Source organism: Peromyscus californicus, unplaced genomic scaffold (assembly GCF_007827085.1).
Source record: "Peromyscus californicus insignis strain IS unplaced genomic scaffold, ASM782708v3 Scaffold_4__1_contigs__length_199733344, whole genome shotgun sequence".
In the NCBI taxonomy this organism is placed as follows: Eukaryota; Metazoa; Chordata; class Mammalia; order Rodentia; family Cricetidae; genus Peromyscus; species Peromyscus californicus.
The window spans coordinates 20,766,603-20,788,017 of NW_026294562.1; the positions used below are offsets into that span (position 1 = coordinate 20,766,603).

Consider the following 21,415-nt stretch of genomic DNA (forward strand, 5'->3'; position numbering starts at 1 on the left):
GGAGATAGTTGCCCAGGGCTGGGAATACAGTCAGTGCTGCTGATTTGTGCACTGTATGGTACTAATGACCAAGTGTTTGTTTTATGTATTGTTTATAAGGCAATGAAGAGATAGGTAAGCCCAGGGCTGAGGCAGGGTTGTCCTCACCCGGAGGTTGGGCCGGTGCAGAAAAGACACTTTCCTGGCATTTCTCGGTACCCTTGGCTATGGCATGCATGTAGGCTGTGGCCATGTGGACTGTAGCTGGAATGCTTTGGCTCCTTTTCTCAGAATCCCCTCCACACCCAGGGCCTTCGGGGGCAAGGAATACTTAGATCAGAGAGCCTTGGTTATCGGCAATGTTTCTCTTGAAGTTGAGTCAGCCATCTTAGATGTCCCCAGTTTTGAGAATTATCTTTCCTATATTTTAATCTGCAAAGTCAGAATGATCTTAAAATAGGTAGGTAACACATTCACATATGGATATATTTTAGGAAGCTTCTACTATATTAGGTTTCCTTATGAGTCCTCAAACAGCCCTTAATTTTAGCTGTCTCTCCCCATATTCCCTCCATTGTCCCCTTCTTTCCTCCTCACCACAGCTTGAGTCTCCCATTCCAGTCCATCTCCCCATCCATAACTATCTACTCTATTTCTGTTTCCTAGGGAGAGCTATCTGTGCCCACCCCCAGTCCCTTACTCTATACCTAACCTCTGTGTGTGGGTCTATGGATCGTAGCTTGGTTATCATTGGCTTAACAGCTAATATCCCCTTATAAGAGAATACATACCATGTTCGTCTTTCTGGGTCTGGCTTACCTCACTCGGGATGGTTTTTTATAGTTCCATCCATTTACCTACAAATTTCATGATTTCTTGCTTTCAAACAGCTGAGTAGAATGTCATTGTGTGAATGTACCATATTTTCTTTATCCATTAATCCATTGAGGGACATCTAGGTTGTTTCCAGTTTCTGGTTATTTTGAGTAGAGCAGCAGTGAATACGGTTGAGCAAGTGACCCTGTGACTGGATGAAGCAACTGTTAGGTGTATGCCCAAGAGTGGTATAGCTGGATCTTGAGGTAGACAGGTTCCCATCTTCTTGAGGAACTGCCATACTGATTTCCATAATGGCTGTACAAATTTGCACTCCCACCACCAATGGAGGAGTGTTTCCCTTACTCCACATCCTTGCCAGCATGAGCTGTCACTTGTGTCATTGATCTTAGCCATTCTGACAGGTGTAAGACGAAGTCTCAAAGTAGTTTTGATTTGTATTTACCTGATGACTAAGGATATTTAGCATTTTAAAAGTGTTTCTCAGCCATTTGAGTTTCCTTTACTGTTTATACTTTTTGGATATTAGCCTTCTATTGGATGTGTAGTTGGTAAAAATCTTTTCCCATTCTGTAGGCTGCTGCTTTGTCTGAATGACAGTGACCTTTGCCTTATAGAACCTTTTCACTTTCATTAGGTCTCATTTGTTAATTGTTGGTCTTAGTGTCTGTGCTAACGGTATTCTGTTCAGAAAGTCTTTTCCTGTGCCAACGAGTTCAAGGCTATTTCTTTTTCTTTCCACTTTCTCTTCCGGGTTCAGACAGCACATGTTCTAAATAAACAAACCCAAAGCTGTAAAAACCAAGTTTGATCCTATAGCTGTCTTCAGGAAAACATGATATCAAACCTGAGGCCAGATGTATTACATAAGAAATCAAGCCGGGCGGTGGTGGCGCACGCCTTTAATCCCAGCACTCGGGAGGCAGAGCCAGGCGGATCTCTGTGAGTTCGAGGCCAGCCTGGGCTACCAAGTGAGTTCCAGGAGAGGCGCAAAGCTACACGGAGAAACCCTGTCTCGAAAAAACCAAAAAAAAAAAAAAAAAAAAAAAAGAAATCAATCAGTTAAGATCATCCACTAGCCACTCATCTGCTAATGTTAGTCAGTTTTTTGCTATCATAGCAAAATACCGCAGATGTAGTTGGAATTTTCTTTGGGCCACCAACCAGCTCCCAAATAAAGACATGAAGACTTATTATTAACTATGAATGCTTGACCTTAGCTTAGGCTTGTCCCACTAGCTCTTTTAACTTAATTTAACCTGTTTCTATCATCTACGTTTTGCCTCGGGCCTTTTTACCTTTCTTTCATTCTGTATGTCCTACTTTCCTGCTTCCTCCATGTGTGGCTGGCTAGCCCCTGGCATCTCCCTGCCATCTCTTTTTCTTTTTCCCCCACCCTAGCCTAAATTCCTCCTCCTATTTACTCTCCCTGCCCAGAAGTCCCATCCCATCTATACCTTCTCCCCCACTATTGGCTGTTTGGCTTTTTTTTTTGAACCCAGGGCCTTGTGCTTGCTAGGCAAGTGCTCTACCACTGAGCTAAATCCCCAACACCTCGTTCAGCTTTTTATTAGACCAATCAGGTGCCTTAGGCAGGCAAGGTAAAACAGCAACATATCTTTACATAATTAAACAAATGCAACACATCTTTACATAGTCAAACAAATATCCTAAAACATAAACAAATGTAGCACATCTTTGCGTAGTTAAACAAATATTCCAAAACTTTCCGAAACACTCAGATGATCAACTTCAAAAGAAGAAACGTTTGTTTTACTTTGAAAGTTTGGAGGTTTCGGTCCATAGCTGGTGAACTATATTGTTTTTGGGCCTGTGGTAAGGTTGCACATCATGATGGGAATGTGTGGCTGAGCAAACTGTGGACCTCACAACAGTTGAGAAGAAAGAGGAGAGGCTGGGGTCCTGATAGTCCCTTGCAAGGCACATCCTCAATGACCCAATGCCTTCCATCAGATCCCACTGCCCAAAGGTCCTACTAACCGTAAGCAATGCCAAAGGCTGGAGTCTAAGAGTTTTAACACATGAGTTTTAAGAGGATGTTCAAGACCCAAACTATAACATCTCCTCTTTATCCGTCAGTGGATACATACCAGCTCAGGTGTCTAACATGAAGCCCAGTACCAAAAGGTGGCATGACCCTCTTCAGGCTCATGGATACAGTTCCTCCATGTTGTCCTTCATTGTTAGAACCCTACATTTTACTGCCTTTATTCTGCTATGGGCTAGAAAGCCATATTTCAGCGTTCACTGAGAAGTAGGTGTGAAAATTCAGTAGAAATGATTAATTACATCATGCCATGCCCATATGACCAAAAAGTAAGTAGTTAATGACAATTAGGGCACTGTAATTTATTATTTGATGGCATGCAGAATAATTAATGTGATACAAATATGAACATAAGGATTGGTGGTGCTATGCACAGTAGTGTACACCTGTACTCCTAGCATGGGGGAAGATGGCAAGTCATAGGTCAGCCTGGACTACCCAGTGGGTCCTTGTCTCAGTGGAAGGAAGAAGGAAAACCGACAGACTGGAAGGGAATATACTAGAGTGAAGTTAATTCTATTTTGAGATGGATAATACTTTTCTTCCTGCGTTCCTTTGTGCTGAGGATTTGTGCCCTTCTGATGTGTTTGGCAGGCTCCACTCAGTTAATGCTGACTGACCCAGCTAGTGTCTTTGGTGTTAGCTAGTGTCTGGTCCAGCTCTGGAGTTAGTGGCTCCTGTCCTCAAGGAACCACTTTTGCAGCCCCTGGGACCAGAGGATGAAGATGGAACACATATAAACCCATGAGTGGGCTGGGCAGGGGCTGGGGTTCAGGGGGAGGGGTTTACAGCTTGAGAATTCTTCTGGCTTCAGACCAGGAAAGGCTGTTTCAGGCTAGGCTCCATTAATAGAAGCTGGCACAGCGTGGCATGAGCAGACGAGGCAGCTACTGTTTCAGTGTGCCCAAGTTACACCAAAGACCAACAACATGGAGCTATTTATAATCTTACTGGGGTGTGTTCCCAACCCACAGTCTTTTGGGATTGGCGAGGGCCTGACTGCCCTACCCAACTCTGTCTCCCTTGGTCCGACCTGTTCTCCTCTCCCCACTGGGTTCCCAGTTGTCTTTACTTTTTAAAATTTTTAACTAATTAGTTAATTAATACTTTGAGACAGAATCACACTACATAGCCCAACTGACCTGAAATTCATGATCTTCCTACCTCAGCCTCCTGAATCTTTTAAAAAAGCTTTTGATTAAAATGTGTAAATTATGCTATGGTATGGTGGCACACCTTTAATCCCAGCGTTCAGAAAGAAGCAGGTGGATCTCCGAGTTTGAGGCTAGCCTGGTCTACAGAGAGAGTTCAAGGACAGCCAGAGCTACACGGAGAAACCCTGTCTCAAATATCCAAAAAGAAAAAAACTTTGTAAGTTGTGCTTAAGGTTAGCTTCCATTGGGCAAGATGGTCCCCAAGACAAAGGGAGCTGAAGAACTGCCAAAGAGAGGGACAGTGGTCCTCAGCTGGGGAAACCCAGCCTTGAACAAGTGGAAGCTTGAAGTGTTGAGTGAGGCGCTGATGTCTGCCCAGGACAGGAACAAGTAGCCACCCATGCAGAACAAGCCAGGATGATTTTGAGTGGTTTTAGGAGACTTTGGCCCATGGTTTTTAGTTATGGATTGGGAAAGGACATTCACATCTGAGGTGCAGTGTTGCTGATGTCTGGTGGACATGTGTGCCAGCATGGGGGCTTGTGAAGCTTCAGTCACATCAAGAGCCCCACCCTCAGGATGACCTCGGACCTTCGAGTGTTTTTTTTCTAACCATCCTGTTCATGACTGGCCTATATTCCTTGTAGTTCATTAAAAATTCTATACTGTTTTTATTTTTATTTTTATTTTTTTTTTTGTTTTTCGAGACAGGGTTTCTCTGTGTAGCTTTGCGCCTTTCCTGGATCTCGCTCTATAGACCAGGCTGGCCTCGAACTCACAAAGATCCGCCTGTCTCTGCCTCCCGAGTGTTGGGATTTAAGGCGTGCGCCACCACTGCCCGGCTATACTAAGTTTTTAAATGCCATAATTATGCTATATTGGACTTTTTGATAATTTGAAAAATAGTATTTTAAAGTAATATTTTAAAAATAAGTATGTTTTATATAAAATATATTTAAAAATAAGTATCTTAAATATACCATAATGTCTATCTCCCTGTAATCTTTAGAAGTTCGTTTTTCACACATTGGAGTCTGCCTCCAATCCTCCTCCGTGTCTGAGAGGCTCTGGTGCTGATGGGGGAGGAGGATGGTGTCTTGCTCATCCCATTAGCCAGGATGGATGCTGTCAGCACACGAGGACAGAAAATTAAATACACATCAAGGTTGCACCTGCCCTCCTTCCTGAGCTGCCTGAGTCCCTCGGCGCCCATTCTAGGTTATCCGCGCTTGTCTCTCTTCCCCTCTTGATCGCAGGCTCTTTATTGAATCATAAAGTGAGCCCCAGAGATGTTAAGGGAACAGCCCAAGGTCACCCCAGGCAGGAGCAGCTGTGGTAGGCTGGAGTCCAAGTCTTGCTGAGCCTGTTTTATAAGATCACACAGCGTCAGCTGTGCTATTCTGGGAGATTCCTGTTCAGAGCCACAGCCGCTTCTATCAGGCTGTACCCATCTTGGGGGGGGGGGGCACTTCCTCTGCAGTCCAGAACAGGTGGGAAGTGGCTGGGTATCCAGTGACCTGATGAATGCTTCCCTTCTCGTTAACCTCACACAACCTTGGGGTTTTAAAATCGGTTGATACAGATGAGCTTCAGGCACTGATCTTCTGTTTACTGAAAGGAAGAACTCTGGCACCTTCTTTCCATTACATTCACATCCTGTCTTTATGCCTCTCATTGTGAATGGGGAACGATTCTGAGCTTGCCATAGGATTGGTACAGGGCTGGGCAGTACTCAGATGGATGCAGATGTCCAGGCATGGCCCTGGACTGGTGGCCCATGGAAGCCAAGGGCAGCTCTATCATTCGCCATCCATTTCTTCTGTCACCTGGGTTCCATAGGCATCTGTTCCAGAGACACGCTCACACCTCACCAAGCCATGTGTAAAAGAGTGTTCACAGCCATCTCAGCTGCCAGAGAGCCCAGCAACAGGGAACTGTTCATTAAACCACAGGGTATCTATTCTTCCCAGAGATGCTGCAAAGCACTTGGGCAAAATGAGGCAGATTCCTATATGCTGACCTGGAAGGTTTCCAAGGCATGCTGCCTAGTGACAAGAAATAAGCTGTTTGGATGTGATGCACAGTAGATAGGAACCATATGCATCCATGTGGGAAAGGGCTGGAAGGCCACACACACATGAGCTTGGTAACTGTGCCACCTGTGAACCTCTGTGGAGGATCGTGGCATACTGTGAACACAGCATAATTTATTTAACCAGTTACTTGCCAATGAACAGTGGCAATTTCCGGGTCCTGGTTCATTTCCTGCAGCTCCAGATTGGACAAATGATAGAGTTTATTCTGATCTCTTCTGATCCTGCTTCTGTAGCCTGGACGTCCAGGAACACAGTGATGGCATACTAGAAGCATGACTGAGCATTCACACGACAGGGTGGCAGTGGGGCCAGGCAGAGCCTTTGTACCCAGCATCCACTCCTATGACAGCTGGCGCAGTGCTGGGGGAATGGGCACAGTGCTCTCCTGACCGTTACCTGTTTAAAGGACCAGCTTCCAATACTGGACTGAGGAAAGTCTCAAAACATACTTGGAAGGGGCATTCAGACCACAGCAGCCATCTGCCACACAGGTGTCTTTATGTGCATCTGCAGGCATGTCTGGAGGAGAAACTTCCACAAAGTAATTGTATCTGGAATTGGAGTTATGCCATTTTGCACTCCCATCAGTAACACTGGAATATGCTCTTAAAAAAACTTAAGTTTGGGCTGGAGAGATGGCTTAGAGGTTAAGAGCACTGGCTGCTCTTCCAGAGGACCTGGGTTCAATGCCCAGCACCCACATGGCAGTTCACAACTGTCTGTAACTCCTTTCTAGGGGATCTGGCACCCTCATATACCTTCAGGCAAAACACCAATGCACATAAAATAATAATCACTAAATTATTTTTAAAAACTTAAGTTGCTGGGCTTGGTGGCATGTCTTTAATCTCTGCACTCAGGAGGCAGAGATAGGCAGATTTTTATTAGTCCAAGGCCAACCTGGTCTACATAGTGAGTTCCAGGCCAGCCAAAGCTACATAGTGAGACTCAGTCTCCAAAAAACAAAAACAAAACAAAAAATAGGGTGTGTGTGTGTGTGTGTGTGTGTGTGTGTGTGTGTGTGTGTGTGTGTCCGTCCATGGCACTTAGCATTCATAGTGTTCTGCAGCATTTGAGAAAGACTTGCAAATAAGAATGCATCCATGTGGTCTTTGCTTAATTAAAAATGAAAAGAAAAACAAAAATGGCCAAGCTCCTGAGACAGGCAGTTCAGGGTTTAGACCCAGAGGCTGCCCTTAGCCACAGTGTTGCCCCAGAGAAATGATTTATTCTATGCAATGCTCAGTTCCACATCTTAAAGATACAGGGAGCTTGCGTGTGGGGTTAATGAGAGCATTGGATGCACGATGCCAGGAGCAGCAGCCATTTCTTTGCAAGGGTAAACGCTGGCTGCCTTCTCCCTCATGTCTGTGGAGGCTCTGAGTACAGAGCCTCTGCTCCTGGCAGCATGGCTTCCAAATCCAGACTCCCCCCTCCCTTTGATGTAGGACATCTTTCTGTCTCTGTGTGCGGAAAATGGAGACAGGGCATAGCGAGGACAAAGCAAGATGATGCATATGGAGGGCTTCAAGCGGGGCCTGTGGGTGACCTGCGTCTCTATGTGATCAGTGGGTCAAAGCTTCTGACATTGGAATGCTTGCTTTTCTCTGCTGCCTGTCCCAGGGCCATTGGTGCCAACCCCTTGTACTGCGACTGCCATCTCCGATGGCTCTCCAGCTGGGTGAAGACTGGCTACAAGGAACCCGGCATTGCCCGCTGTGCTGGACCCCCAGACATGGAGGGCAAACTTCTGCTTACCACTCCTGCCAAAAAGTTTGAATGCCAAGGTGAGCTCAGGAGCATGAGAGAAGGGGTGGTGGGTACCAGGGACCATAGGACTTGCCCAGCCCTGGTAGGGTCTTCCCGATACTCCCGGGTCTCTGGGTCCCACTAGTGGGAGAGTCAAAGGATTGAAATGAGATTGTGCATGTTAGCATGGCTGCCTTCCAGTCTTGATATCTAACAGATGAAAAAGCCAAGCAGAAAAATCCCAGTCCACTAGGGCTTAAATTCTTGCCCGTGGTTATATAAGATAAACCAAAATAGCATTTTCAAAGCTCCCAGGCTCCTAGCAATACAGGCACTCAGACTTCCTTTAGATAGTCATTGTGCTAGACAATTAGCTGAACCTCTACTCCGTCCCTTGTGGGCCCAGAGGGCCAGCTGGTGCCTTCTTGACATTTGCAGAACACAGAGGCACGGTGTGACTGGCAGTCTGTGCTGAGGCTCCTTACCTCTAGCATCTACAAACACTTGCTCAGGGAGTGATTGACTGACTAGCCGACCGACCAAGCCCCTAAGACCCTGCAGAGCCTTGCAGAGTAAAGACAGGTGGCTGAATGTATGCCTGGGCTCAGCTTTGTGTGCAGGGGGAGCTAGAGGAGGACCCTAGGGACGCTGGGGCATGGCCCTTGCCCTCTGCAAGCTCAGAGGCCACCATAGGAAATGAAAGTGACAGCTGTAGGTTAATGAGGAGGCCCAGGCCACCCTGTGTGCAGGAAGCTGCCACAGCAGTAATAGTTCCAAGGGCCCACTCTCTAGCGGCTTCTAGAAGCTCATCTATGCTAATACATGCTTGGCATTTACTAGCTGGCAGAGTGGTGCTAAGGTTTGTTGGTTTGTTTGTTTTTCAATGTATTCTTTTGAACTGAAATATAACAACATCCAGGAAGGTACACAGACATGAGAAATGAACTTGATGCATGCCCACTAACTGAGTTCACTCAGGCACCAATTCTGGGTCAACAAACAACGTGTCTGTGTTTGTAAGTCCCTCCAGTAGCCTCTGTCCCATGGAAAGTTGTTTTTTGTTTTCTTAATTTATGTTCAAGTGCATGCCTCTTCATCAGAACTAATATCTCACCTTTTCCAGAAGGAGCCTCCTGGGGGAGCCTGAGTCGAGTGGCCAGGTTTCCCTATTCTCTCTTGTGAAATCTTGGTGTCCCTCAGGGTTGGTACCCAGGTACCTTTGCTGCCAGGCTCCTCTATTCTCCCAGTGAGTGAGGTCTGGAGAGGGGCCTGTGTAGCCTAGGAGGTAGCGGGAAGGTTCTCCCTGCTTTAGACTTGGAGAGGAAGATCCTCGAGGCATGTGGACTTCCCCCATGTAGCCTCCCTGCAGAGCCAAGCCCAGGCACATAGCTAGCTCCCTCTCTGCTGAGCAGGCTGTAGGCTGGGGTGATTGCCTCTGAGGGCATGAGGGGCAGAGTTAGGCAAAGTTGGCAATCACAATTTTGCTGCTCTCTTACTCTCGGGGTGGCCCTAATCACTATGTACAGTTTCTATCTACTGAGCACTGCACATCGATTCATATAGTTCTCACAGCTACCTGTGAATCAGGGACTTCCAGGGAACCTGTAGTAAAGTGGGTTCTGCAGCTGGAAAGCCGGACTGAGCTGGGGGATGAAGCATGACCCTCAAACTTATGGTGAGGCATGTCTCCTGGGAGGAGGGTATGCCTCCACACGACTGCACCTCTCAGGGCAGAGCCCCATGCTTCCACATGCTCTGCTAATGCACTCCCTGTTACCACAGGTCCCCCCAGTCTGGCAGTCCAGGCCAAGTGTGAGCCCTGCTTGTCCAGCCCATGCCAGAATCAGGGCACCTGCCACAATGACCCTCTTGAAGTATACAGGTGTACCTGTCCCAGTGGCTACAAGGTGAGTGGAGGCTGAAGCTGAGAGAACAGAGTTCTTGCAAAAGGCCCTGCAAGACCACTATATTGTTTGCTGATCTGGTTCAGAACAGCCCTGTGAGGGACCCTGTCACCAGTGGCTTAACCTGTGGATGGACGGATATATTGATGAATGAGTGAATGGAAGAATGATAGGCAACCCTGTGGCAGACAAGGCAGAGCTGTTTCTTAGTCCACACCAACCTCTTGGCTTTCCCTGAAGTCCTCATTTCTGACTCTTTCTCCAGGGCCGAGACTGTGAAGTGTCCCTGGACAGCTGTTCCAGCAACCCATGTGGAAATGGGGGAACCTGCCATACTCATGAGGGCGAGGATGCTGGCTTCACGTGAGTGCCCGTGGAGCCTGAGCTGGGGTTGGGGAGTGCCGATGGGCCCAGCACCCAAGTCTCCCTGTGCTGGAGATGAGGGTGGCTAGAGGGAACAGATCTGTGCTCCAAATTGTAGCCACAGTCTCTCTCAGTCCCTTCTCACCTGGGGGAGGTGTGAGCAGAGCACCCATGGGCCAGCAGGCACCAGACAGCACAGGCTCGCAGGGGAGAGCCTGGGCTTGGGCTGGCCCCCAGTGCAGCTTACACTGCTCTAGGAAGTGGCCAGGAGTGTTTTTCCATACACTGGGAACCTATAGCCAAGAATACACACCATGGCAGTGCCAGGGAATGGTTGGGGGCATCGAAGACTCTTTTTTTTTTAAACTTTTTAAAATATAATGTATTTATTTTTATTTTATGTGCATTGGTGTTTTGCCTGCATGTATATCTCTGTGAGGGTGCTGGGTCCCCTGGAGCTGGAGTCAGACAGCTGTGAGCTGCCATGTGGGTGCCGGGAATTGAAACCGGGTCCCCTCGAAGAGCAGCCAGTACTTTTAACTGCTGAGCCACCTCTCCAGCCCCTCAAGACTCTTTTAAATCTCCATGGACCCCCTGAGCACCCATTTGAAGTTGAACAAGTCTCTAGAGGCTGCGGTTAGCCCTGTGGTACAGCTGAAGTGGTAAAGGGGGAGCCACAGCCTGGTCACTCCTTCTGGGGACCTCCCTTTGCACGGCTCTCACTGGCTGGCCTCTGTAGGGAGGGATCCCAACGGCATTTCACCTGCTCTGGATACAGCTGCCCTTGCCACTTAGCATACCCGAATCCTTCCAGAGTGGATGTCATATCCTCACACCCCGACTAGCCTGCTTTCTCCAGCAAGCCCCAGCACCCCCGCCTTCCTGCCCTCCCAGAGCTTTTCTGGGGAATACAGTACTTAGTCGCTGGAGATAAATTGCCTACTGAACAAATTGGCTCTTCAGAAAATGATGTTGAATCTACGGGCGGAAATGGCCAAACCTGCCTCTGCAGACCCAAATTACCAGATGTAAAAAATAAAGTGCTAAGTGCCTCTTCTCCAGGGTTGCCTTGGAAACACGTCCTTACAGTAGGCAGGCCCACCTCAGGGGCAGGCAACAGCTCCAGCTAAGCTTCCTCGCTGGTCTGCTCCTCAGCTCCTGCACAGGGCTGGGATGCTCCTTCTGGGATTGTGGGTGGCCCTACATCCAACAGTCAGGCAGCCTACAGCACCAGGTCAGAGGGGAGACCTCCTTTCCACCTGCCTTATGCCCTTAGATTTTGCCAGAAGGGATTTTCTGCACAAATATCCTGTCGCCCTAGCTTAAAACCAGACTCCAGAAGATGCCTATGGCACAACCTCCAGATCTTTTTCCTCACCCTCCAGACAAAATGTCAAACACCACCCACACAAATTTTCTTAGACCGACAGCTACATTTTTTTTCACTGTAAGTCTATTTTTTTCCGTGTAAAGGAGGCAGTGCCATGGACATCACAAATATTATTGCCATTTTAAAATAAAACAACTAGGTTAAGTATGCTATCCCCATCCCCTAGTGGTATCTGTTGGATGTAGTAATTGGGTACCATTTTTTTAACTTATTATTTATTCATTAATGTTTTTTTGAGACAGGGTGATTTGGGGAGCGAAGGCTGTCCTGGAACTCTCAGCTATCCTTCCGCTTTGGCCTCCTGAGTGCTTAGATCACAACTTTGGACACCACACTTAACTTAGAGTACCTTTTAAAAATGCCACCAGCAAGCTCCTCCACAGCAATGAAAACATCTCTCCATTTCTGGCTGGAGCTAGTATTTCTGTGTTCACCACCCTCCTGGTCTCTATTCTGATATGATTGTATGCTAGGAGCAACTGCCACCAGTGGGGGCACAAGAGCTAAAGTTTAAAGCCCCTGCCCACTTCTTGTCACCATAAGCTTCTGATTAGAAGTTTCTCTTGGCTGGGTTTGGTGGTACACATGGGTAATCTAGGATACAGGAGATTGAAGCAGGAGGATTATGAATTTGAAGCCATCTTAAGCTACATAATGAGACCCTATCTCCAAAACATTTATTAAAGTTTCTTTGGGGCATACATAGATGGCTCAGCAGGTAAGAGCACTGGCTGCTCTTCTAGAGGACCCAGGTTTGAGTCCCAGCTCTTGCATGGTGGCTCACAACCACCTGTAATTCCAGCTTCAATGGATACTGTGCCCTTGTCTGACCTCTAAGGGCACTACACATGTAAGTGGTGCACATACATACACGTAGACAGAACACCCTTACTAAATAAAATAAAAATAATAAAATTACAAAAAAAATAGTTTCTGTATCTGAGTTAATGGTGACTAATAACATACAAAACAATGCACCTGCTATGAAATTTGATATTATTATCTATAAGGTAATGTGTTCTGAGACGGAGCTCCTTTATAGGTGCATGGCTATATTCTGTGTCAGTTGGTCTGTGTGTCCGCAGATGGTCCATGCATGATGGGATAGAGCAGCTACCCTGCTGTTTTGTTTGTATATATATTATGTACTTGCTGGGAAGGTCTGTTCACACAGATCCACTGTCAGGGTTAGGAGATTCATCATAGACCTGCCACACAGCTACATACCTTTCCTGTTTATATGGCAAAATCTCCTGAGTGAGCAGGAGGCAACAGTATTTCAGCTCTGTTAGGCGACAGTTCCATGAGTCTCCTGTCAGTAATTTTTAATGGTTTACTTGCTGTTTCCCTTGGCACCTGAAGGCACAGCCCACCTCCTGCTTGGGCAGAGAGTGGCACTTCAGCTGAGACCTGGGAATGTTTGAGAAGTGCTATGGACAGTTGAAGAGCTGGGTGTGAATTCCTCAGTCCACACTCTCTGGCCCTTATACCCCTTGGGAAACCCCACAACCCAGCTACTATTCAGCCTAGCTCCGTTATTACTCTGTTCCTGACGTGTGTGTCCTCAAAGACTTGAGCAGTGTAGGTGGGCAGGTCCTGCCTTCTCACTTCGGGCTCCACCAGTCCCTCTGTGTCCACTGCCTCTCATCCTGTGTTGGGATTCTTGCTGAGGCTAGCCCCTCCCCTCTACCAGGAAGCCTGCCTGACCACGCCCTGCTGAGGAAGGGTTAGGCATTCTCTGCCCACGCCTGCCTTCGGAGCCTCTACCATCCTGGTTGGACTTCTTGAGTCCCTGTCTCTGATTTGTCTTCCCCATTAGACTGCAAGCAGAGGATTCCTTGAGGGCAGGGATTGTTACCTTCTAATCTGTTCACCGTCTGGCCTAGAGTAGTTTCTACGTTGGTCTAGAGTAGAAACCCCAAATGTATGGAATGAGGGTGCTGACCAGTGGCCACAGGTTTTAACTGTTCCTCTTCGTCTCCCGCCCTACCACAGGTGTTCCTGTCCCGCCGGCTTTGAAGGGCCAACCTGTGGAGTGAACACAGATGACTGTGTGAAGCATGCCTGTGTCAACGGGGGTGTCTGTGTGGATGGTGTGGGCAATTACACCTGCCAGTGCCCCCTGCAGTATACAGGTAAGCATTGCAGGGGCCAGAGCATTTGCCCATCCTTTGGGGGTGCCAGTGTCTGCGTGGGCTCCATAGAGCTTGGCATCTGCTGCCTCTTGCTCCTTCTTCCCCTAGGAAGGGCCTGTGAGCAGCTGGTGGACTTCTGCTCCCCGGATCTGAACCCATGTCAGCATGAGGCCCAGTGTGTGGGCACCCCGGATGGGCCCAGGTCAGTGCCACCCACTGGCAGGGACCCCAGCCTGGTCATGGCTTCCTCCCTTCTTTCCTATTCCTCATTTGTTTGTAGGTGTGCTCTTGGCATTCTGGGTTCCTGAGAGCCATCATAGGGGTGGTTATGGGCACAGCTCTGGTCATACAGTCCAGGGCTTGTGACTTGCTGAGGCCTGGCCCTGAGTAGATGCTGGCTGGACTGAGTCTATTGTTCTCATTGAGGACTGAGTCCTCTTGAGGTGCTGGGGATGGTGAGTGAGAAGGAACCTCTTTGGAAGGTATTTAGCATCGAGCCAGACAGCCATGCTCCACCCACAGCCATTCATGCCAGGTCCATGACCTCTTACCCCAATCACGAAATCCACAAAGCTCACAAAATTAAAGAGCCCTTCCAGAACAAAACCTTACCTGAAAGAAAGGCCTTATGGAAGGCTGCTCACAGCTGCCACTTCTCTGTGAAGGGTGGATGTGGGTAGGTTCTGCTGGAGTGTAGACTTATCTGTTTACTGGGCTGCCTCCAATTCCCCTGGTAACTTCCATATATGCTGATTTATATACAGTCTATAGCCTAAGCGTGGCCACAAAGTTCTGAATTCCAAAATCTGTCCAGCCCCAGAGCAAGGAGTCACTGTATTAACTGGATTATGTAGAAGAGATTTGTCACAGGGAGACTGCTAGATGAAGATCATATGGGATTTTGAAAATGTCACTCCCTGAAAAACACAGTTTCATTCTTAGAATGCCCCTCGTCCCATCTATGAAGTCAACAAAGAGCTGTCGGGCTAGGACTTCCTGTGGTCTACGCGGACTGACCCAAGCCCAGAAATTGGGACTAAGGCCAGGGGTAGAAACCTGGAGGAGCCTGCTGTAGCTAGGAGTGTCAGGGACTGTTGGGGGACCAGCTAAGCATGGGCACTAGACTGTAGCAAGACCTCTGTGAAAATGAGAGAGGCATTGCCCTTCTTTAGAAGTCACAAGAATGGGATTGGGGACGGCCACACCAGCCAGGGAGTAGTGGCCCACTGAGTGGAAGAGTCCCTTCTCTCAGGGGAGGTAGCTTAGAGGGCAAGGTGAAGCAGGATTGCACGGGCTGGGATGGAAGGAACTGCTGTGCCATCCCTCACCCTCTGTAGATGGGCTCCGTGTTCAGCCCTGGGCCCAGCTACCGCCCACCAGGCTGTGTGATGCATGTAGTCTCAACTTTCTCTCCTGGTGGTGGGATGGGAGGGAGGGATGCCCAGCTATACCTGGCATTGTGCTGGACCCAGCAAGCCTTTGGTATGAGGATCTTGAGTAAGAGAGTGAGCAAGTGTGTGGTGGCTTGACTAAGTATAGCGTTCTTTCAGGTTGTAACTCAAGACCCATTTGTGGGTGGGATCAATTGCGTAGGTCACAGTTAACCTTCAAAGAGAAAACAGAAAGTATCAGAAAGCTGAGTGCCATTTTATGGGGTTGGGATAAACGTTGCAATACGAGACTGGTTCTGTACATGTGCCTATGTATGTTGTTGGGCTGGAAGATACTTCTAGCCTGAGAAACTACTGGGCTTGAAATGAGAAACAACTCCAGGCAAGAATGCAGTCTGCTGATGTGGGGTTTGGAGTTGATAGGGGTTCAGACGGGTTGCTTGGTGAGAGCTAGAGTGTTTCCTGGAAGCTTCCAGGGAAAAGGGAGGAATTGGCCTGGCTGGGCCACTTAGGGAGAGAGCAAAGATGTTCTAGAACTAACAGGGGTGAAGGCAGGGATATGCCTGATGGGGTGGGCTTGGAGTGTAGAGAGTAGCAGAGATGTTCTGGGGGGCTGCAAGAGGGGGAATGTGTGCTTTATAGTTAGAGGCTCAGCCTGAGTGGGTTTAGGGACACACTTGAGCCTGGAAGTTAGGGACTTGTCTAGTTCAAGGTCCTCATTGAAGGTGGGCTCAAGTCGTGCTGAAGGGTGGGAATCTGGGCCCAGCAGGGTTGTAGAAGCTGAGCACAGAGGAACCGGGGGGTGGGTTCACAGAGCAAGGCAGGTCAAGAATGGGCCCAAGGCTGTGTACCTTGGATGTGTAGCTGGTGGTGACAGTGGGCATCTAAGACAAGGTTGTTGTCACCTCCTCTTGCTGCCAGGCATTCACTCCCCCAGCCCAGGTTCCCCCACATCCATACAGCTCCGTTCTTAGTAGAAGAGACCCTGTAGAGGTTCTCTGTAAAACACACAGGTTGCACAGCCCTGGCCACTGAGCTCTAGGTTGAATGTCGCTGGCCCTCTCCCCGTCCACCACAGGTGTGAGTGTGTGCCAGGTTATACAGGTACCAACTGCAGCGAAAATCAGGATGACTGCGAAGGTCACCGCTGTCAGAACGGGGCCCAGTGTGTGGATGAAGTCAACAGCTACGCCTGCCGCTGTGCCAAGGGCTACAGGTGAGCCGCTCTGGCCACACCCAGGTGGGCCTGCCAAGGGCCCCTCTAGGGCTCGGGTGAATGACAGTCCCATTCTGAGAGCTGAGTGCTGGACTTTCAGACGTGGCTCCACCAGTCCCAACTACGGCAAACTTGGGAGAGTCAAACAACCACTTAGAACTTGGGCACAGGGTTCCAAGCCTGTTTGTTGAAACATGGGAACCATGAAGAAGGAGTTTAGCATCATGCTTCTGGATGTGGATGTCCAGCTGTCCCAGCACTATTTGTGGGAAAGACTTTTTCCCCCTTCATCTCATTTAATTTTCTTGGCTTTCTGGTGAAAACTCTATGGCCCGTAAGTCTACGGGTGCTTCCGTGGGCTTTCCTTCAGCCAGCAGCGCTATCTTTATTACTGTAGTTTCATGGCGAGTTTTTAAAATGGAAAGTGTGAGTCCTTCTGTTTTGCTGTTTTTCAAGGTTGTTTTGGTGATTCTGGGCTCGTTGAATTTCCAGGTTAGCTAGTCAAATTGTGCAAAAAAGAAGTGATTTGGGATTTTGGTCAGTGAGTCCTTGACTCTGTAAAGCAGGGTAGGGAGCAGTGGCATTTTAACAAAACAGAATTGGATTTCCCCATCCTTGAGCATGAATTGCCTTTCCGCATACGGAGACTCACTTTAGCTTCTTTTAACAATTGTTTTTGTCATTTTTAAAGTGCATGCCTCGCACTCATTTTTAAGCATTTTTTAAATTATTATTTTATGTGTGTGAGTGTTTTGTCTGCAGGTGTGTTTATGCCCCAAGTGTGTGCCTGGTGGGTGCTGAGAAGCCAACCTGGGTCCTCTGGAAGAGTAGCCAGTGCTCTTAACCACTGAGCTAACTCTCTAGCTCCTCATACTTAATTTTGAAATTATTTCCTAATTTTAATTCTTCTAAATGATACTGTAAATAGAATGGATTTATTTTATTTATGTGTACAAGTGTTTGCCTGCATGTATACGTGTGCACCAAATGCATCAATGGCCAAAGAAGTCAGAAGTGGACATCAGATCTGATGGAACTTAGGTATAAGTGGTTGTGAGCCACCATGTAGGAGCTGGGAATTGAACTCGGGTCCTCAGCAAGAGCAACAAGTGCTCTTAACCACTGAGCCATCTCTCCAGCCCCTTGGAATTGATTTCTTTTTTGGTTTTTCAAAACAGGGTTTCTCTGTGTAGTTTTGGTGCCTGTCCTAGATCTTGCTCTGTAGACCAGGCTGGCCTTGAACTCACAGAGATCTGCCTGACTCTGTCTCCCAAGTGCTGGGATTAAAGGCATGTGCTACTGCCACCCGGCAGAACTGATTTCTTAATGTCATTTGTTGTGTGTGCATTGATTTTGTAAATCAGGATTCTTTAATTATTTCTAAGAGTGTTTTAGCAGATTCCTTAGGACTTTCTTCTACAGGATAATATCATCTACACATAGATAATTTTTGTTCTTCTTTCTCAATGAAGATGTGTATTTTCTTCCTTTCTGTCCTAACAGGGTCTCTGGACAGACCCTGCACTGTACTGCTATATGAAGCTTGTGAGAGCAGACATTCTTGGCTTCTTTCTATTTATACAGGGCAACATTCAACCTCTGCCCATCAAGTGTGATATTGGCTGTGTGTGTTTTCTGGCTGGTTTTTTTTGTTGTTGTTGTTGTTGTTTTTTGTTTTTTGAGATAGGGTTTCTCTGTAGCTTTGGGGCCTGTCCTGGACTAGCTCTGTAGACCAGGTTGGCCTCAAACTCACAGAGATCTGCCTGGCTCTACCTCCCGAGTGCTGGGATTAACGGCGTGTGCCACCACCGCCCAGCCTGGCTGTTCTTCATTAAACTGATGGACTTCCCTTTTACTTCTAATTTGTTGACGGGTTGTTGAAGTTTGTTTGATTTTTTTTTTTTTTTAATTTATTTATTATGTATATAATGTTCTGTCTGCCTGCATCCCTGCAGGCCAGAAGAGGGAGCCAGATCTCATTACAGATGGTTGTGAGCCACCATGTGGTTGCTGGGAATTGAACTCAGAACCTCTGGAAGAACAGCCAGTGTTCTTAACCTCTGAGCCATCTCTCCAGCCCCTTGTTTGATTTTTAATATGTTAGTTACTATGATGTTCTGCATTGATTGATTTCAGATGCTAAACCAACCTTGTGCTGCTGGGGTAAAACTTGAATGGCCATGGTATATAACAGTGTCTATGCTCCATTTGATTTGTGGCTATTTTGTTGAGGACTTTTTGCCTGTGTTCCTTAGAGACATCAGCCTATATTTTTTTTCTAGCTCTATCTCCCACCACACCCCTAGTTAATTGTTTTTATTTCTGTAAGTCTGTTGGTAGTAACGTGCCCTCTTTTATTTCTGGTTTCTCCTCACCACCACTTGTATTTTAAGTCACAGTTTTCTCTTCTGGATTATAAAATCTGCCTTACAGAGTTATTGGCATGGGGAGGGAGTGATTCTTCGGCTTCAATGTGCATGCCGATCACCTGAGATCTTTCTAGAAAGTGGCTCGGGTGGGGTTTTCTTTTCTGGGTAGTGCTGGGTGATGTGGCAGGTGCTGCTCCAGGGTGTCCCCTGGAACTCAGCTCCCTTGGAAAGCAACATCCACAAAGGATATCTTCTGTCCCTTTAAGGGTCCATTTTCCTGGGGTGGCTAGTGAGTTTCTGACCAGCACAGTGGGAGAGATTCCCCCCCCTTCCTTTGGCCCTGCCCTCTCTGACCTGTGTCTTTTCCTCTCAGTGGACAGCTCTGTGAGATTCCACCTGCCCCCAGGAGCCCCTGTGAGGGGACTGAGTGCCAGAACGGAGCCAACTGTGTAGACCAGGGCAGCCGGCCTGTATGCCAGTGCCTGCCAGGCTTCGGCGGCCCTGAATGTGAGAAATTGCTCAGTGTCAACTTTGTGGACCGTGACACCTACCTGCAGTTCACCGACCTACAGAACTGGCCTCGGGCCAACATCACTCTCCAGGTGTGTGCCTGGGGACCTGGTCACTTGTAGGGAGTCAGATGAGCACCCCTGCTCATCAGAATGTCGGGGTACACCCCTGTCCAGGGGCACTGAAAGGAACCTGTGTGAACTGCTGTTATCCTTGGGTTAGGATGAGTCTGAGTACCTCGCAAAGGTTCTGAGTCACTTCTGGGACAACTGTGCAGGGACAGTATCCAGAAAACTAAACCTGCCAGAGGCCCTGTTCATAGGCTTTATCACACCTTCTGCTCAGCTCTGGCCTCCAGTGCAGCAGACAGGCTTGCTCCATGTGGCCAGGGTGAGTTCTGGGCTTGTCTCTAACCAACAGTTTTGGGGTCCCCTAAATGTCCTTTCTGTGCCTTCAATATCATCTCAGAACATCATCCTGTTGAGGGGGAAAAATCAGGTTCTACTTTGACATATGATGAGAACCCGGGCTGTTTTGCTGAGTATGTCCCAGAGGAAGAGAGGGGAGCAGATTTTACTGCATTTGGCCCAGTAGACAATGTAAACTCTTGACCCTTCTGCCTCAGATCCCATCCTTGGCTATAAGCACCCAATCACCTCTCCTTTTCTTTGCTCTTTCTCTGCCTCAGCCCCTCAGCCAGGCTCAGTTCTCTCCTCTCACACTGCAAAACCTACCCTGGTTCCAGCCCCAGCTCTGGCCCCTGCCTGGCCCTGGCCATTGCTCGGACTATCCTAACATCTTCAGGGGGTCTCACTGTCACACATTAAGGGACTCTTTGCCTGCACTCTAATTCAACAACCAAGGGCCTCAGGGGAAGCTCTCTGATTGGCCAGACTTTTCTTGCATACCTAGTCCTTGACCAATCAATGGGTCCAAGGAAATGAGCTAGTGTGATTTATCTAGCCTTGGTCCAGGTGCCCACTCTATAGACCAGTGAATCAGGATATTTACCAGAAGAATGCGGGGACAGGGAGCTAGACAGAAGGAGGCAATCATGCTTCCTACAGCCATGGGGACCTCCCTCCCAAATACCTGCATCTCCAACCACAGACCCTGTTTCCCAAGCATCTCCTTCCAGCATTAGCGAGCTCTAGCAGGGAGACCCTTCCATACGTGTCTCCTCTCTGGTCCCCCCTCGCCCCCGTAACCTGTTCCTCAGGCTCACAGGGGCTCCCACACGACACCGTGGTGGCTGTGTACTGCATATCTCCCAGTGGGCAACTGGTCTTTTACCTGTTCTTGGGCAAATGCTTTCCAAGCCCCAACCAGCCTTTTGCTGTCCAGTGCTGGCCGGTCTGCAGTGATTGGCAAGTGAACCTGGAACAGCTGGCCTAGGTCAGCAGAGGAGGAGGGGGGAGAGAATGATTTCCATATGGCATCACCCTTCCAACCTAGAGTCCCCTCTGTTCACTTACCTACCTGCGCTGCTTCTGCGAGGGGTAGCATGGGAGAGAAAGTACCTTTGCCTCTCAGGTATCCACAGCAGAGGACAATGGGATCCTCCTGTACAATGGGGATAATGACCACATCGCAGTCGAGCTGTACCAGGGCCATGTCCGTGTTAGCTATGACCCAGGCAGCTACCCCAGCTCTGCTATCTACAGGTAGGAATACCTCAGACTGTCAGCCTTCCTTGGGTGGGCATGCCAGGATGTGGGGCTCCCAGGCCAAAAACAGAAACTCGGCTGGCCGAGAGGAAAGGCCATTTGGTCTCCTGAGTCCAGTCCACTTGGAGCTGAGGCTCCTTGGCACCCATCCTTCCCCATCCCACCTCACCTCAGAGGTAGCCCCTAACTGGGGAAGACGCTCTCTCCCCGGGCCTCAGGAAAGGGGAGTAGGAGGCATCAGGCCAAAGTTCGCTTAGTTTGCTTGAGAGGTTTGTCTCCTTGGGGAGCAGTGGCTGAGTTGGTGGCCTTTCTGGGGTGTGCCTAGCGCGGGTCTTCCTGAGGCCCACTCCCTGGGTGGGGGTACCCTCCCATCTCCTTCCAGTGCCGAGACCATCAACGACGGGCAGTTCCACACCGTTGAGCTGGTCACCTTTGACCAGATGGTGAACCTCTCCATCGATGGCGGCAGCCCCATGACCATGGACAACTTTGGCAAGCACTACACGCTCAACAGCGAGGCCCCCCTCTATGTGGGAGGTGAGGACCTTCCAGACAGAGCTACGTCTATCCCTCTTCAAGCCTCTCAC

At 48.5% G+C, this 21,415-nt stretch overlaps 1 protein-coding gene across 1 annotated transcript in view; it reads left to right on the forward strand.

Moving 5' to 3' along the window:
- Positions 1–21,415, forward strand: part of Slit1 (slit guidance ligand 1) — a 161,149-nt gene that overhangs the window by 134,218 nt on the left and 5,516 nt on the right. The window contains exons 26-34 of the mRNA XM_052760526.1: positions 7,758–7,921; positions 9,666–9,790; positions 10,053–10,150; positions 13,536–13,675; positions 13,784–13,877; positions 16,145–16,282; positions 19,025–19,253; positions 20,695–20,825; positions 21,211–21,365. Coding sequence (XP_052616486.1) covers positions 7,758–7,921; positions 9,666–9,790; positions 10,053–10,150; positions 13,536–13,675; positions 13,784–13,877; positions 16,145–16,282; positions 19,025–19,253; positions 20,695–20,825; positions 21,211–21,365 — 1,274 coding nt within the window. The remainder of the gene's footprint in view (positions 1–7,757; positions 7,922–9,665; positions 9,791–10,052; positions 10,151–13,535; positions 13,676–13,783; positions 13,878–16,144; positions 16,283–19,024; positions 19,254–20,694; positions 20,826–21,210; positions 21,366–21,415) is intronic.